At 36.8% G+C, this 18,996-nt stretch overlaps 1 protein-coding gene across 1 annotated transcript in view; it reads left to right on the plus strand.

Moving 5' to 3' along the window:
* The first annotated feature begins 1,678 nt into the window (after positions 1 to 1,678).
* LOC122644731 (F-box/FBD/LRR-repeat protein At1g13570-like) overlaps positions 1,679 to 18,996 on the plus strand; it is a 28,843-nt gene continuing 11,525 nt past the window's right edge. The window contains exons 1-2 of the mRNA XM_043838124.1: positions 1,679 to 1,991; positions 2,128 to 2,489. Coding sequence (XP_043694059.1) covers positions 1,679 to 1,991; positions 2,128 to 2,489 — 675 coding nt within the window. The remainder of the gene's footprint in view (positions 1,992 to 2,127; positions 2,490 to 18,996) is intronic.

Raw genomic sequence — 18,996 nt, forward strand, 5'->3', positions numbered from 1 at the left:
CAAAGATGTCACTAGGCCTAAAGCAACCATATAGTGTTTTTTGTTTTGTCCTTTTTAAGGATTTACAAAAACACCAAGCCAGTGGAATATGCTGCTTTGGTTTTCTTCTTTTCCCTTGATTTTCAATAAGAGCTCTAGATTTCTGAGAACTTCATAATCATAGACTAATAGACGATATCAATTTGGATCAAAGAGGAAGGCATAATAAATAATTTAATTTTCATTTTGCATGAATTTCATTTACGGGCTTATAAGTTTGTTCCATATGTTTCAACCAAAATCATTCTCAACTAGGGATAGGACTGAACATCCTGTTCATATAGTTGTTACAATGTATGTCACTAGAAATGATGATTTAGGACATAAATGTAATTACATATTATGTATACGTATAGAATAGAATCTGGTACAAATCTCACATGTGTTGCAGCTTGTGATATAAGGACGAGATGCGTACCCATCACTAGTTGACCATTTGACTTAAGAGATCTTTATCGTTACGGTGTTATGTTATGGATTTTGGTATACCAACAGTTGATGTCTAATGAACTATATATCGGTGTGTTGGAATTGTGATGCGCATCATGAACGAAAGAGATGCTCATCCACTTCCCTTGATTGGAGAGACTAAAGAAGAGAGAAATTCTGTGATAAATCAGATTGGAATCTAAATCCAATGTCATTTTTATAAATTATTTATAAAATTATTTTCTTATTATCAAATATATTATTTTTAACGATGTTTGATCGCATTTTTAGCATTTGATTGTGATCATAGAATCTCTGATAAGGACAAATATGATGAATTGGGTTTTGTCTGTAATTACATGTCCTATAGTTTATCATGGGATATTGTTTAGTATGTCTTATAAGCAAATTAAAAAGTTTAATTATACACAAAAAATATTGAAAAAATAAAATAGATTGATTATCTTTTTAATTATGATAATTTTATTTAATAAAATTTTCAATCACAATTAAAAACATATCAAATTCCTTTTAGATTCTATTTCTTCTCACTTTAGAAGCAAGATAGATTGCAAATCCAAATATCACAAAAAAGATATCTCATTCAATTTGGGATTTTCTTCAACCCTAATGGGTAGGATTATAAAGTCTTCTTTTCTAAAAAGAGGACGCTGTAACCAACCATCAGTAACTGGTAGGATCACTTTTACTATAAGTCTTCTTTTCTAAAAAGAAGAAGATTACTTGTAGACCCCCTGTAATACGGCTTTACTTTTCAAGCAATCGGCCCTAGTACGGGGGTGTATAAGTAATTTCCCCTAATCTAAATCTAAATCAATCTTTCTTATTAAGTAAATTGCGGTGAAAGTGTCCTACCAAAAAATAAAAAAAGAAAAAATTACAGTGGAAACGCAGCAACTCCGTGTAGGGTTCAATTCTTTCTTTCTCCGGCACTTTTTTAGGGTACTTTTCCGTTCCTCTTCTTCTCGTTTGAGGTAAGAGTTAGAAAGACTAGAAAAAGAAAGATTTTAAGTCTCATGGGTATATATATTGTTCCTCTTTGCTAATGGTATGCGTTTCTATCATAACTTGCAACAGGTTTTTTTTTCTCCTTTTTTTGTTTTCTTTTTCTTTCTACTGGTAGAAGCTTTCAGAATTTTGGTTTCAATTATAAAGTATTTATATCAAACTATATATTAACTATTGCAGGATGGAAATTGCTTCGCGCTCAATTCCAGACATGTTGAGTAATCTACCAGAAGAAATACTAGCAAAAATCTTTTCATCTTTGTCAATAAGAGATGTGGTAAGGACAAGTATCCTATCAACTAATTGGAGATACAAATGGATTTCAGTTCCACATCTCATATTCAATGATGAATGTATACCAGTTTCTGATGGTTCACTTGTTTGTCATGATAAACTTGTTAAAATTATCAATCATGTTCTCTTACATAATCGAGACCCAATTCTGACATTCAAGATCTCTAGTTCGCATTTGCAAACTAGTTCAGAGATAGACAGTTGAATTCATTACCTATCTTTAAATGCTTTGACAGAATTTAAACTTCAGATTTCTAAATCCCAACCTCATAATGTTCATCCATGTTTATTCTCCTTTAGACGATTGATTCATCTAAACACTGGTTTGCTGCATAGTTGTTCCTCCTGTGACCTTCAAAGGCTTTAGCTGTCCCACAAATCTGGTTTTTAAAAAAGTTACAATCTCTAGTGTAACATTGAAATGTTTGGTTTCTGCTTGCCCTCAACTAGAAAGTTTGACATTGACTGATATTGATGGTCCTATATTTATTGAACTTAGCAATCCAAAACTCAAGTACTTGTGGATCTCTGGAAAATTCACTGGTATGTGCCTCAAAGATTTGAGACATTTAGTTTTTGCAAGCTTTGATGCATCAACTGCAGATCATTTCCTCCAATGGAGAACTTGCAACATTAGCAACATTCTTGGCTCTCTAGTCAGTATTCAAAAGCTTGTCATGGGAGGCTGGTTTCTACAGGTAATAGAACCTTGTGATTTTCGTATTTACGCGCAATTGGCACATAATCTTTTGTGTTTACTTCTACTTGAATTCTTCTATTACAGTCCTTAATAGGTAGTGATGTGGAGAGGAGGCTTCCTTCTGCTTATAATCATTTGAAGAGTATCTCCCTTTCATTAAATGCGAAGGATATGAAAGAGATTTTAGTTGCTATATGTTTGCTTAATAGCTCCCCTAATTTGCAAGAGCTTAAAATCTTGATAACTTTCTTGTGGTATTATACTTTTTCTTTTTGTCTTCCTATGGTTCTCTGCTCTCATTAACTTTTTCAATCCTCCAGTTTTGGTATGGTATGGAAGATGTGATTTTTCCTGATGTGAATCTGCAAGAAACAAAGGATTGGTTGGAGTGTACAGTCAACAAACTCCAGGTTGTGAAAATTTCTAATCTCTTTGGCAAGGAAATTGAATTGGTACTCGTTAAATTTATCCTAGCCAATTCACCAGTGCTTGAGACGATGAATATCATTCCTTCAGAATATTGCTTTGATGCGTTCTCATTATCAAAGCAGTTGCTTCAATTCAAAAGAGCTTCACCACAAGCAGAAATTGTGTACTTGGACCCTGAAATTTGAAGTGATCCAACTCCAAGGGTATGGATCAATGGCCTTGCGAACTATTTACTTTTTTGTTGGATCTGAAAACTCTTTTTAGTTCTTTTGAATCTGTGGATATTGTGAAGCAAACTAGATGTTTTGTCTCGGTGGCAATCCAAGCTAGGAAGTAGAAACTATCTATGCATCAAAAAAATTGAGCTCTGTTCAAAGTCCCCCTCTGTTTTTTCTTTTTTTTTTTCTTTTTTAAAGTGTGCCTTAGCATTAGGTGTCTGTGGTCAAATACAAATGTTGAAGATCATTCATGTTGCCAATTGAAACTGGTGGACCAGACTTTATTTTCATTGTTCTGTGGGATCCTAATGATTTGGCAATGACAACATTCATCTCTCTCACACACCCTTTTCTACTCTGTTTGTTGAAGATTTGCAGTTGCTTTCTAAATCATTTCACATAATTAATTTTCCCCCTTAAAGCAATATTAGATTATGCAGCTTGATGACCATTCACCTTGAACAATTGAAGGGTTATTTCAGGGGATGTTATAAACAGGAAATGGAGCAAAATCATCCATTCAAGGCTGATGATACACATGGTTGTGAGCGAATGGATGCAACTTCCTACAGGAAGATATGGAAGGTGCCCTTTCCTCAATCCAGGTGAGAGACTAGAATGCAAGGTATATCAGAACCATTGAAGCCAAGTAATGTTATGCTATGTAGGGCCAATTGGGGTAGCAGCAGATTCAATTGAAACATATAACTTGAGCAATGATAACAGGACCAGAACTTGCACAAAAAAAAAAAAAAAAATGCAGAATCCCACTTATTGTGGTCTATGATTCTGGGAAGCATTTGGCATGAAAATTGCATTGTTGTGTCTCAATCTAATAAATCCTTAGCTGAATGAACCTGCAAAATCCAGAGCAAAGAAACAATTACTGTACAGTGAGAGCTATGCATTCATTAATATAATATATATAGTTGATTATATGTGGAGTCCAAACTCTCTTTGGAAAATATGGAGTATTTTTAGTTTTTGAACTGTTATGACTGTTTAAATTTTTACTGCTGGGCTTCTCTGTTTCTAATAAACCTTTTGTTTGTTCATAAAAAAGAATTAATCAAACGAAACAGAATAGGAGATATTTTAAAAACTTGGATCTAAATTGAGTAAACCAAGTCAAACATGATACAACAAATTCCCTGACCTTCACTACCAATGGCATGCCTACATGATCCATCAAAGACATGTAGGGGATGCAAAACTACTTGAAGATTGAAAGAGATGGAACTCTTCATCAGTGATCAGTTAGAACATAAGATAAGGGAGAGGGTTGGGTATGCTGTCAGCTTTAGGCAAGATAGCGGCATGCCCCAAAGGCTGGACACAGGAGGGCAATGGGATTTTTTCCATAGAGTGAAGAGGGAGGATGACAAATGTTGGGCACGCAGGCAGGGTGTTCAGCCTTTTTCCTATCTAATTTTAAACATTTTCTAACATTATCTAACAGGAAATAACAAAATAACATGGCTTAGCTAGCTAGGGGAGTCAATGGGTTCCCAATCAGTTACTGAGTTGACCATACCCAATTAGTGAGTTTAGGTCATGTTTTAGGAGCAGTAACCATATCTTTTATGGATAATTTTTAATGGGCAAGTGTTCTCTATGGGGGAGAATGGCCCCTATGCATGAATGGGGTCAATGAGAGCGCACAACGGCATCAACAGGACGGTCATTGATAACGCTAATTGAAGATTAGGACTCCAAAACTGCAGAATTAATAAGGCTAATTGAAGATAAGTCAACTAGCCATCGGCAAGCTCTCAGTCGATGTCGATGGGTCTTCATTGAACTTTGACAAGTTATTATTGGATGTCGACTACCTTATCAAACCACTTTTCATTTTTGGGCCAAGTTCGAATCTGGCCCATGTCCAGACTAGGTTAGTTCATCAAATTAATATATAATTATTTTTTAGACCTATTATAAAGTAGGGAAATTTTCTATCATTCCCCTGTGCTTACCTTATATTTACTCAAACTCTCCTACTTAAACTTTCTTTTCTGATTCCTCAAAAAAATAAACTTCTACCTTTTTTTCTCCCCTGATACTTTAAAATGCCCAAACCGCCCTTTTATTTTAAATAAGGGAAATTTTCATCCCCTCCCCTGTACTTTGCCATAATTATACATTCTGCCCCTCTACTTTCTCTAATTATACTTGTATCCCCATAGTTTACGATAAATTACTAATGCACCTATATGACCCTGTTACCATTCTTCTTCTTCATGCAACTCCGGCCCCACCCTACTCCTTCAACCTCTGATTTTGACATTGAATCAATTTTTTTTGAACACACAAACCCGTCTCTCTCTCTCTCTCTCTTACAGAGTTATTACATGAAGAAAATTTTGAATTTAAAAATCAAAGCCCTCGTTTTCCTTTTCACAGATTGCTTCAATGTTCCCCAGTAAATCACTTCTGAGTTTAGACAAATTCCTTGTTTTTTAACTTAGAAAAAAGAAAGCTAAAAACACAATTTTTTAAAGCGAACATTGAGAAAAACTACATAAAGCCCTTTTTATTCAAAAAAAAAATTGGTTTCAAGAAGAATAAATGAATATCTCATCGAATGGAATGTTTTTTTTTTTTTACTAAAAGATAATTTGTATTAAAAAGGATAAGAGAAAAAATACGAACAAACTTTTAAAACAGCAAAATCAACAAAGCTACAACCAGGTTGGTAACTAAGCCCACCTCAGGCAAAACCTTTGACAGGAAAGAATACTCCCCACTAAAAAAAATAAAATAAAAAATAATATTAAGAGCTATCTGAAGCGAAATCTTGATCTCTATTGAGCGTCCAATTCCAATTCCAAATTGATACAAAGGCTGCCCATTCACAATTGGTAAAGAGTACTCAAATCTGGCGGCTGAATTAACCAAAAAATTTGCAATTGGATTGGCTTCACGCAAATAATGAGAGAGCTTTCATTCCATAGAGTTTAGGAAAGGGAGAATTCCCAACCAATGCTGTCACAGGAACCAATGGAATACCCTCTTATTCACTAACATTACAACTGCCACAGAATCGCTTTCTACCCACAAGTACTGGATGTTCAAGTCCCTTGCTCTTTCCAACCCACCCATTAGATCTTCAAATTCAGCTTTGAGGTTTGTTTTAACCCCAGAAAAACTCTGAAAGAATCCACAACCTTAGCATTGTCATCTCTAAAAATTCCTCCAACTCCTGCTTTTCCTGGATTCCCTAAAAAGCACCCATCAGCATTGAATTTATACCAACCTACTTGAGGAGCCACCTAAAAAATTTCTAAGGAATCTCTAGGTCTTCTTAAAGAGACTGACACTCCTACCCTTCTTGCGTTACTCAAATCCAACTGAGAAAAGGACTGACCGGCTACAAAATAAGGTTGAGAACTTAACTCTTGCTTCAGAGAGGCTGAAACATACCTTGCTGGTTTGGATATTCCATCGAACCGCCTAGCATTTCTTTCCATCCAAGTAAAGTATGGGATTAAGATACAACCTTTGAGCCAGATTGATCTTAGAGAGAGACCGAGCTTTATTTTTCCACCATGAGACAAGGTCTGAAAAATTAATTTGTATAGGACATTGAATACCAAAACAATTTCCAAATCCTTGCCAAATAGCTGAAATGAAATGGCACTTGTTGCCTCCCATGCTGATTTGATTGAGAAAACTCCCGACGAAGTTGGATGCCAATGACACTTATCATTTATTTGAAAAACCGGAATGGGAATCTTCTTGGGTGAATCAAAAACTTTTTTCATAAATGTAGAATCTACATGAGGGAAATTCCAACTCGCTTCTGAAATGAAGCCCAACACTCGCGCTATCTTATCCTTGAAAAAGGAAAGCTTCATATTTTACATTTCTGCAATGGAGGAGGGGCCTAGCCAATTATCTAAACAGAAACGACTTTTACCCCATCACTACAGTCCACTGCTTGTTTGAAGAGACGAATCCCCAAATTTTCTTTAAACCAGGCCAAATAGAGGAAGATTTATATCCGCCTTTCAATGACCCATCAACATTCACAAAACAACTCTAAAAAATTTACTCATAATTGTGTCATTATGTTTGATTTGCCACACCAATTTACTAAGACAAGCTTTGTTGACATCTCTCAATTTTCGAATACCAAGACCACCCTCTTCTTTAGGATGACGAATTTCCTCCCACTTAACTATAATCTTCTTCACAGACGCTATATCACCTATCCAGATAAAGTTTCACATCCATTTTTCAACAGTTCTAATGATGGATTTTGGCCACCAATAGACAGCAAAGTTGTGATTGGCATTCCAGATACAACCAATCTTATCAGCTCCACCCTACCAGCTTGAGAAAGAAGCTTACCATTCCACCCCAGAAGAAGACGAGCTTTAATTTTATCCAATAGAGGCAGCATACGCTCTTTGTTAACTATCCCTTTGAAAATATCAACTCCCAAATATCGTGTAGGAAGACTGGAGGTTGATATTCCCAAAACATCAAAGATACACTGCTTTCTATGCGGAACCACTTTCCCAAAGAACAGTTTACTTTTCTCCGGATTAACTTTTTGACGTGAAAATTCTTGATATTTTAGTAAAAAAATAATGGATAATTTACACATATCACCCTTGAGATTTGACGAAAGGATGATTTTACCCCTTAATTTTGAAAAATTCTGCGTACCCCCCTGAAGTTTACAAACGGTAACAAATAAACCCGTTTCGTCAGTTTATGACTAACTATGTTAAAATCAAAAGGTAAAGTGACAAAAATCCCTTTTCAAGAAAAATAAAAATAAAAAAACCTGCAACACATCTTCCCCAAAGATGAGTTACAGGTATCCCATCGATTGCTCCATCCATGGCTTCTAATGGAACATCTCCGGTGAGCTTCCCTGCACTGTCACTCATCTTAAAGATCTCCACTCCATTAAGCATTGAATCGTAATATTCAGACTTCAACAAAACCACCGGACGCATTGCCAACCAGAGCTCCTCATCGACCTCCGACGAATCTTCTACATATACAGCAAAGTCTTCTTTGTACACCGGCACTCCTTTAGAACCTGCCAACACGAGCACATCTGCTGTATCATCTACCGTCTGATTATTGATGAAAATCTGAAAGGATCTCTGACTGACTTTTGTGAGAAGAAGCTCACAGAAGTGTAATCTAATGAGGTAAGTGAAATTTGCATCAACGGTAAAAACCCAAGTGCGATTGTAATTCTGGTTGACCTTCATATCTGAGCCCATAGACCTGAACGTCAAATCCACGGGGGCTATATATTCTGGTGTGTCTGTGGAGTAATGGATCGAAACGTTCTTTCCGATATCGTCCACGACACCGACGCCGGCACCGAACACATATGGAGAATCGTCAAACCATGTCCGGCTAAGCGAACCAGAGTCATTGGTAGGAGGAATGTAACTCCCACCAACGTTGAGCCTATACATAGTCTGCAAAGCTGAGGTTCCAACATCAATGGATTGGTTGGAGTAACCAGCCATTTTCGCTGATGTGAACAATTCCGGCATCGGGTTTATTTCGATGCCATTGATGAAAGCAAAAGAACCGTTGTGGGAGGAAGAAGGCAAGAAATTGATTTGGAGACTGCCGTTTGAGGAAGCCGGGAAAGAGAATTCTCTGAGAATGTAAGCCTGGGTTAGAGCTTTTGTAGTAATAGAGGCGCTGAAATTTTTGAGGACCGTAATCCCATTAATGATTACCCCAAAATATGCATCAGAAGCGTTGAGGCTACTGTAATCAGATGGGTAGAAATGGAGTCTGATCCAATAGGGATGTGTTGAGGATACCTTGAAGTTGTAAGTGGAATTTTTTGTGAAAATTCTTGCTGACATGTAAGGGACTGTGGAAGGCAGAGATGAGTCCTGAATTTGAGCCTTGATAGAGATGGAATCGTCTGCGGTTCGAGGTATTTGGAATCTGAACCCCATTAACGGCCGTCTGAATCGGCAAGTTCGCCATTAGCGACACCACAGTTCAGGAGATACAAAATTGAAGTGTTCCATTAGAAGCCATGGATGGAGCAATCGATGGGGATACCTTTAACTCATCTATGGGGAAGATGAGTTGCAGGTTTTTTTTTTCTTCTTGAAGGGGCATTTTTGTCACTTTATCTTTTGATTTTAACAGTGTTAGTCATAAACTGATGGAATGGGTTTATTTGTTACCGCTTGTAAACTCAGGGGGTATGCAAAATTTTCCAAAACTGGGGGGTAAAATCATCCTTTCGTTAAACCTCAGGGATGGTCTGTGTAAATTACCCAAAAATAATTTATATTTCTAACATACCCCATGGAAGCATTCATGAAGATAAATATGTCATCTGCAAAGAGTAACTGCGAAGGAACTATCAGTTCTCTTGGACCCAAAAGAGCTTTTAGTTGACCTCCATCCACTTGAGCTTTTATCCCCCTACACAAGACCTCTTCTGCAATAATAAAAAGCAACGAAGAAATTGGATCCCCTTGGTGAAGACTACACTCCACCCTGAAGAACCCTACCTGTCTTCCATTCAGTAGAACCGAGATTCTGGATGACCTTAAAAGACTATGAATCCAAGCAATCCACTTTTCAGAGAACCCATTTCTTCTTAGAACTGAAAAAAAAAAAAAATCCCATGACAATGTGTCATAGGCCTTTTGCACGTCTAATTTCAATCCATTCCACCTCCTCGAACTAATACATCCATCAAATTAGCCTTGATCATATTTCTTGCTCACCGCACTTTTACTAAAATATGAAAAAATTTGGAATTCCGGTTGCCTTCTTTCAACCACCTCAATTTTGTTTTCTCTGCACAAAGTTTTTCTTGAGTTTCGATCGCTTTCACATAAACTGTTTTTGCATCTGCTTCCTTGTCAAACAATTCCTCAGTCATCCCTGAAACTTCAGTCATAGATTGAACAGCATCAAGATCAGCCTTTGCGTTCTCCACCGCCTCATCCAAATTAGGAAACATCGATCTTGCCTACGACCTCAATAATGATTTGATGTGTTTAAGTTTTTGTGTTAAAACAAAAATAGGACATCCTCTAATATCCATTGTCCATGCTTCTTTGATCAGCTGCAAGAAACATTCATCTTCCATCCAAAAACTATGAAATCTAAAAGGAATATTATGTGATTTCTCACCTGTTTATGATATAACCATTAGAGGAGCGTGATACGACGCGGAACCTTGCACCACCGTCTGAGCATAATCACCAAAAAGGAGAAGCCAATGCTCGTTACAGAAGCTCCGATCCAAAATAGCGGAAACATGACCCCTTCTTCTGTTGTTAGACCATGTAAGTTTCTTGCCTTGGGAAGGAACCTTGATAAGATTACAAGCATCCACCATGGCTTGAAAATCTGCCGCCAAACCTAGATTAAACTGACCCGGACCTCACTTCTCATGCAAGGCTAACGTAGCATTAAAGTCTCTACAATACACAATACATCTGGAGAAATATTTTGAAGAAACATACTCAAGGCCATAGCACCAGCGACCTTCTTTATCCCTCTTATATTCCAAAAGAGGGCTCTCATTACTCACTTTTTAGATGACGTCGACCCATTTAGACTTCTTAGTCTGACCACCTCCTCACTTCTTCTTCTGAAGCCCACCTTCTGTTGCTACTTCCTCCACCTGCGACTTGTCGTAAATTACCGCATCTATACTATCCATCTCCTTGAAAGATACTGTAAGGGTATTTATGTAATATCCCTTTATATGTTCTAATATAATCCTACTTGTATTAATACTCAGGCTGTGAGGGGCAATCTAGTAATTTGCCCATCTGACCTAAACCCTAGTTTTCCTATAAATACTAGCTGGAGGCAACAGTCTGGGTATTCCAAACTAGATACTCAGGGTGTAATGCTTTAAGCAACCTTGTGCTTAAACCCTAAACCCTAACAATCTTAAAGCATTAAGTATTTTCTCTCGATCGACTTTGGAGATCAAATTACGATTGGGAGATCATTTTTGCAATTCTGGTTTTATTGGCGTTTATCATTCACGGCAAGGTGACCTCTGTGATCGGTTTTGGATTTCCGGATCTACAATTCTGGTTTTGATCGGTTTTGACGCGGGCATATCATTCACGAAGCTTTTGTGTCAGGTGTTAATTGCAAAGTGGAAGCCGCGGTTGATTCCTGGAATCGAAATTCTATTTGCGCCTTTCAACTTTGTAGCTTTGGTCATCGTGCTTGTGCGTTCATCAGAGAGAACATCCAAAGCTTGTGTATTAGTAAGTTTTGCCTTTTGTCTTTTGCGTCAGAGATATTCGATGGACAAGAAGGCTATTGATTGCATTGATTATTTAAGAAAAAACAAATAAAGGAAAAGGCCAAATCATGTTGGCAAAGTACATTGGCAGAGAGCCATCTCTTCAACAAATTGTTTTGATTTGTTTGAAAAAAAAAAAAAAAAGGGAAATCATAATTCATTGAGAGAGAAAGGTCTTTAGCCTTTGTTTGAGAACAGGACGAAAAGTCAAACTTTGCTTTTGATTTTGAAAAAAAAAAAAGGAAAAGTAGGAGAAGACAAAACAGAAGAAGACAAAAAGGTTTTAGCTTCTGATTTGTTTTTTGGTTCGACCACTACGCGTCAGCACGCAGCCAGCACTAGCGTGTACATCACGAGTATCGACACCACTGCACCGCCGTCATCCTTTCTTTCGTCGTCTGGATCCAGGGTTCTCCATCTCAGGTGTGATTGTTCCTTGGAGTATTTATTTTTATTTGAATTTTTTCCTTGGACATATAAATAAATCACATAATAATAGAGAAACATGCTGTTCTAATTGAGATGATCAAATTGGAAAGATTTAGTGACTCTAAGTTCAGTTCTTGGAAAAGGAGGACTCAGTTTGGACTGAAGTACCTCAATATATATTTTCTACACTGTAGTAAATAAATTTTCTAATTGCACGGACCTAACTGAAGCCCAATGGATTAGTGATGAGGACTTTTGCAAAGACTATCTATTGAACTGTCTGTCAGATAGGCTGGCAGAGACCTATAATAAACATGAGACTGCAAAAGAGATTTGGGAAAACTTAGAAGCCCAATTCAAAATGGAGGATGACCTATCAAAGACTCACTTGGTTGACAAGTTTATGGATTTCAAGTTTCAAGAAGACAATGAAATACTTCCTCAAGTAACAGACTTTGAGAACTTGAGAACAAAACTGAACCAAGAAAATATCTCTGTTGTTGATGCATTCTTAGTGGGTGCAATTATTTTTAAGTTACCCTCTACCTGGCATTCCTTTAAAACTGAGATGCATAGGAAGAAAATACAAGTGGGGCTGGATGATCTCAAACGGTTCATTAGAATCAAAGATGAAAATAGAACAACTTGGAGATGGTGAAACAACAACAGGCACTGCCAATTTAGTTTCACAATCCAAGAAAAATCCTAGGCAGTTTAAGCCACCTAAGAAAGAACCCCCACAGTTGGAGGCTAAAAAAACTAACTTTAAAAAGAAGGGTAAGTGCCGCAACTGTGAAAAATAGGGTCACTATGCATCTAAGTGTAGGGGTCCTAAGAAAGGGAACACTGACACACCACAGAAGGAAGCTCACATGTTGGTGGATAAGACTGAGCCTACTAACTTTATTGCCATGGTTGGCAAGGGTAAAGGGTTGGCCAGTACATCTTCAGATTGGTGGTTAGACTCTGGAGCGACTTGTCATGTTTGCAATAGCAAGAACCTGCTCACTGATGTTGTTCAAGTAGCAGAGACTGTCACTGTTGCAAATGGAGACGTCATGGAAGTGCTTCAACAAGGGACAGTGAACCTGGTTCTTTCATCAGGTAAAATACTTACTTTGAAAAATGTTAAAGTCTTTCCTGGTTTTGAAAAGAATTTAATTTCAATTGAAATTTTGCTTGATGCTGGCAGGTCTATTACTTTTAGTAGTGATAGAGTAACACTATCTGTTAACTATTTTTATTTTGGATGTGCTTATAATTTGAATGGTATGTTTAGGTTGAATTTAGCTAATGAGATAATAAACCAGGTTAACCATATTTCACTTGATCCCAAAATACTACACTGTACGTTAGGACATGTGAACTATAGGAAAATGCTAAAACTAGCTCAACTCATAATTTACCATTAGACACTTCAATTAGATTTAACAAATGTGAAGTGTATGCTCAAACCAAAATAACTAGAAAACCTTTCAGACCGGTTTCTAGGCCAGTTGACTGAATAGGGTAGAAAATCAGTTGAACTTGAAAATTAAAAGATTTAGAAGTGATAGGGGAAAAGAATACAAATTGACAGAGTTTAAGGAATTCTGTGCCTCTGCAGGCATAATCCTTGAAACTACAACTCCTTATTCACCTCAATCAAATGGCATAGCTGAAAGAAAGAACAGGACGTTAACAGAGATGTTAAACTCCTTGTTATTGACAGCTGATATGCCTTCTTGCTATTGGGAAGTACCAGTGTTAACTGCAATTCACATTCTAAATAGACTACCACATTCAAAACTGACTTTTACACCTTATGAACTATGGCATAACCATCCATGTAGATATGACACTCTTAAGGTTTGGGGCTGTATAGCTTATATTAGGATACAAGACCCTAGGAGACCTAAGGTGAGAATTAGAACACACACTTGCGTGTATCTAAGTTGTGCAGCAGACAGTGCTCCAGACCGGTTTTTTAGATCTATTAACCAATATGGTGATAGAATCTAGGGATGCCATATTCTTTAAAGATAAATTCCTCAGAGATAAAGGCCTGGCCTTGTCTGGTTTGACTGAAATGGTTACAGAATCATCTTTGGAATCTGAACCAATTGTTTCTAACACTACTCCCACAATGCTCCCTGAATCAGAACCTAGAAGTGTATTTACTAGAAATAGAGTACACAAAGTTTTTGGTGACGATTTTATGACCTACCATTTAGAGGTTGATCCATCCACCTATAAGGAAGCGATGAGATCTAGGGACTCACTGCTATGGAAAGAAGCCATTGGTGAGGAAATGAGCTCTTTAATACAAAATGAGACTTGGAACCTTGTTGATCTGCCTAGAGGGGCCAAGACAATAGGGTGTAAGTGGGTACTGAAGAAGAAACTTAATCCGGATGGGTCTATAGCCAGGTATAAAGCATGGTTAGTAGCTAAGGGCTATACCCAAGTGAAAGGGATAGACTATTTTGACATCTACTCCCCGGTCTGCCATTTGAAAACGATAAGGATTCTTCTTGCCATAGCATCTATTGAGCATTATGTTGTGCATCAAATGGATGTAAAAATGCCTTTCTTTAATAGAGACCTAACAAAAGAAATCTACATGAACCAACATGAAGGGTTTGTCATGGAAGGTTCTGAAAAAAGAGTTTGTAAATTAAACAAATCTCTCTATGGTCTTAAACAAGCACCTAAATTATGGCATGAGAAGTTTGACAAGACAGTAAAGAGCCTTGATTTTCAAACCAATAACTCGGATAAGTGTCTTTATTTTTTGTCTGAGCCAAACAAGGTTGCGATTATTTGCTTGTATGTAGACGACATGTTGATTCTAGGTTCTGATCTCTCTGTAGTGAGTGACATTAAAGAAACCTTGTCTAAAGAATTTGACATGAAAGATCTTGGTGTGGTGGATACCATTCTTGGAATGAGAGTAAGCTTCAATGAGCAAGGGATCACCCTTAGTCAGTCTCATTACATTGAGAGGCTCATTTCTAGTTGGGGATACAGTGATTGTAAATCGATTAAGATACCCTATGACTATAATAAACGGTTGAAACCTAACACAGGTGATATCGTGAATTAATTAGAATATTTTAAACTGATTGGTAGTCTCATGTATGCAATGAGTTGCACTAGGCCAGACATAGCCTTTACGGTAGGCATGTTGAGTCATTTCACTAGTAATCCTAGAAAAGAGCATTGGGATGCCCTGACGAGGCTGATGAGATACCTTAAGGGTACTCTAGGTTATGCTCTATGTTACACTGGACATCTTTCAACTTTGGAAGGATATTCTGATGCATCTTGGTGCTCAGATTTGGGAGACAGCAGATCCACTAGTGATTATGTATTTACACTAAGAGGAGCAAGTGTAGCATGGAAATCCAAGAGACAGACTGGTATTGCTCTATCATCTATGGAATCAAAACTTTATGCTCTAGCTTCTGCAGGAGATGAAGCAGAGTGGATAAATGATCTAATCATGAATATTCCATTGAGGAATTTCAAGTTAAACTCTATATCTATATTTTGTGATAATCAAGCAACAAAGACGATAGTGAATAACTCACTCTTTAATGGTAAGAGGAGACACATCAGGCTGAAATAAACCATGCTGAATTATCGAACATAACAATGGATTATCACTTTGATTGATGTGATATTGAAGGATAATATGACAGATGCCCTTACAAAGGGATTGAACAAAGATCGAACATTCAAAACTACGAAGGAGATGGGGTTAAAAACCATTTGGTCAGTTCTTAACCTAACCTAGTATTATTTTGAATTATTCGAATCTCATCTAGCCTTGGTAAGCATTCAGGACAATTTACATGTTTCAGATAACTTAGTTAGGTTACTAAGTATGGGGGTTTGTGAAACCATTCCAAACTTGATGGTGTAGCAAATTTTCATGTGAAGTTCTCTTACTTTGTTATTCTACAAAGGAATATGGAAAATGTCTGGTATGTTTCAATGATATTGTGCTAGTCTTTATGTCATTGCAAATTTGATGACATGTCTTTCATAGTATGGTGTATCATTCCAAATTTGATGATACAACATAAATCTATGACTGATATGACGACCATAGTATTCCAAATGAAAACATGGTATGGTCCTTATGATAGAGACTATATAGGATTGAGCTCTTGTAAAGAAACTTGATGATGATGCTTATTGTTTTTTATTTACCTTCAGCCATATATGGAATGTACTAAGTTCTTATTATTGAACTAGATACAATTGTACAAATGAGTGAATTTCTATTATCTTATGAAATTCATATTTGACAAATTACAGAGAATGACGAAGATGGAGGAGACCGGTTGAATCTGGATCTCGATGAGGATGACTTACTTGATGAGTAAAGTCACATGGATTGCAAGGACTTTTCCTTTTGTCTATTTCTTTTGGTTTAGTCATCTGCATGTGGAACTTTGAATTTATTGTTGGGTTAAGTTTTGACCTAAAACCCTAGTTTTATTTCTTGAAGTTTACTTATTACTTATTTAATTTATTAGATTATTGATATTCAATTTATTCAATTTGTATTGATTCAATTACTGATTGAACAATGGTTTCTATACATGTGTGGTGGATATATGTAGAACATAGGAGGAGATTGTAAGGGTATTTATGTAATATCTCTTTATATGTTCTAATATAATCCTACTTGTATTAATACTCAGGCTGTGAGGGGCAATCTAGTAATTAGCCCATCTGACCTAAACCCTAATTTTCCTATAAATACTAGCTGGAGGCAACAGTCTGGGTATTCCAAACTAGATACTCAGGGTGTAATGCTTTAAGCAACCTTGTGCTTAAACCCTAAACCCTAACAGATACTACAATCCTTCCATCTTGAATTTCCGCTACCATAGGAACAGACTCCTCCACACCTTCATGCAATTGAGGATTTGTGATTTTTGCTCTTGTAGAACAAGCACTCGAGGAGGTCGCTCTCCTACACTATTCACTCCATGTCCTCCCCAAACTCCTACTTATTGCGCCACAGTTCGCTTGGGAGGCGGAGACTTATTTACTTGATTATGGCTGCATTCATACACCACAGCTTGAGGCTCTATTTGAGAAGGTTGAGCTGGTGACTCAATCTCAACCTCCCCCGGCACCGAGTTTTCTTCATCACGAACTTCATTTTGATTTTCTGGATTGGATTCTGACCCACAATCCCATTCTTTCTCTGATCCGATTTAAGCAATCAAATCCATATAAATGTGAATGTCTCCACCACCTTCATATGCCAACTCATGTTCTAGCATTCCCTCAACGTGGTTTCCTATGGCCCAGTCGTGGCCATGCTTCAAGAAAGATAAAACCTCCTTTGATTTTATTGCAAAGCTATGACCCATCCTCCACATTAGACTCTACATTATTTAATTGATAATTATATAGGCTGGCACATAACTCCCTCCCCACTTTGTAATTGCTTCCTTTGAATAATTTGTGATTCATTCAATGCTTCACCTACCAATAAAGACTCAACCGCCTCACTTATCAAAAAAAAAAAAAAAAGACTCAACCGCCTCCTCTCTCACTGCAGTCTCGTCGGAGTCTAGCGAAACTGGTGGCACCCTTGTCACCAATTCCATCGATAACAATTGATCTTGTGAAGTGCCATCGCCAGAAACTGAATGCACCCTCTCCACGGAAAGATTTCTTTCCAAAACAAGAGCTGAGTAGGATAAAGTTGGTGTTAGGGTTTAGGGTTTAAGCATAAGGTTGCTTAAAGCATTACACTGTAAGTATCTAGTTTGGAATACCCAGACTGCTGCCTCCAGCTAGTATTTATAGGAAAACTAGGGTTTAGGTCAGATGGGCTAATTCCTAGATTATCCCTCACAGCCTGAGTATTAATACAAGTAGGATTATATTAGAACATATGAAGGGATATTACATAAATACCCTTACAATCTCCTCCTATGTTCTACATATATTCATCACACATGTATAGAAATCATTGTTCAATCAGTAATTGAATCAATATAAATTGAATAAATTGAATATTAATAATCCAAAACATCAAATAAGTAAACTTCAAGAAATAAAACTAGGGTTTTAGATCAAAACTAAACCCAACAATAAATCTGAAGTTCCACATGCAAGTGGCTAAATCAAAAGAAATAGTCAAAAGAAAAAGTCCTTGCAATCCATGTGACTTTATTCATCAAGTAAGTCATCCTCATCGAGATCCAGATTCAACCGTGCTCCTCCATCTTTGCCATTCTCTGTAATTTATCAAATATGAATTTCATAAGATAATATAAATTCAATCATTTGTACAATAGTATCTAGTTCAATAATAAGAACTTATTACATTCCATATATGGCTAAAGGTAAATCAAAAGCATTAAGCATCATCATCAAGTTTTTTTACACGAATTCGATCCTATATAGTCTCTATCACAAGGATCATACCATATTTTCATTTGTAATACTATGTTCGTCATATCAGTCATAGATTTATGTTGTATCATCAAATTTAGAATGGTATACCATACTATGAAAGACATGTCTTCAAATTTGGAATGACATACAGACTAGCACAATATCATTGAAACATATCAGACATTTTTTATATTCCTTTGTGGAATAACAAAGTAAGAAAACTTCACATGAAAAATTTGCTACAACATCAAGTTTGGAATGGTTTCACAAAGCCCCATACATAGTAACCTAACTAAGTTATCTGAAATATGTAAACTGTCCCGAATGCTTTTTAAGGCCAGATGAGATTTGAATAATTCAAAATAATACTGGGTTAGGTTAAAACCTGACTAAATGGTCTTTAACCCCATCTCCCCCGTAGTTTTGAATATTTGATCTTTGTTCAATCTCTTTGTAAGGGCATCTGCCGTATTATCCTTCGATCTCATATCAATCAAAGTGATAATCCCTTGTTCCATTTTATAATTTAGCATGACCTGTTTCAGCCTGATATGTCTCCTCTTACCATTAAAGAATGAGTTATTCACTATCGTCTTTATTGCTTGATTATCACAGAATATAGATATAGAGTTTAACTTGAAACTCCTCAATGGAATATTCATGATCAGATCATTTATCCACTCTGCTTCATCTCCTGCAGAAGCTAAAGCATAAACTTTTGATTCCATAGATGA

This window comes from Telopea speciosissima, chromosome 11 (assembly GCF_018873765.1).
Source record: "Telopea speciosissima isolate NSW1024214 ecotype Mountain lineage chromosome 11, Tspe_v1, whole genome shotgun sequence".
NCBI classification, from domain to species: domain Eukaryota; kingdom Viridiplantae; phylum Streptophyta; class Magnoliopsida; order Proteales; family Proteaceae; genus Telopea; species Telopea speciosissima.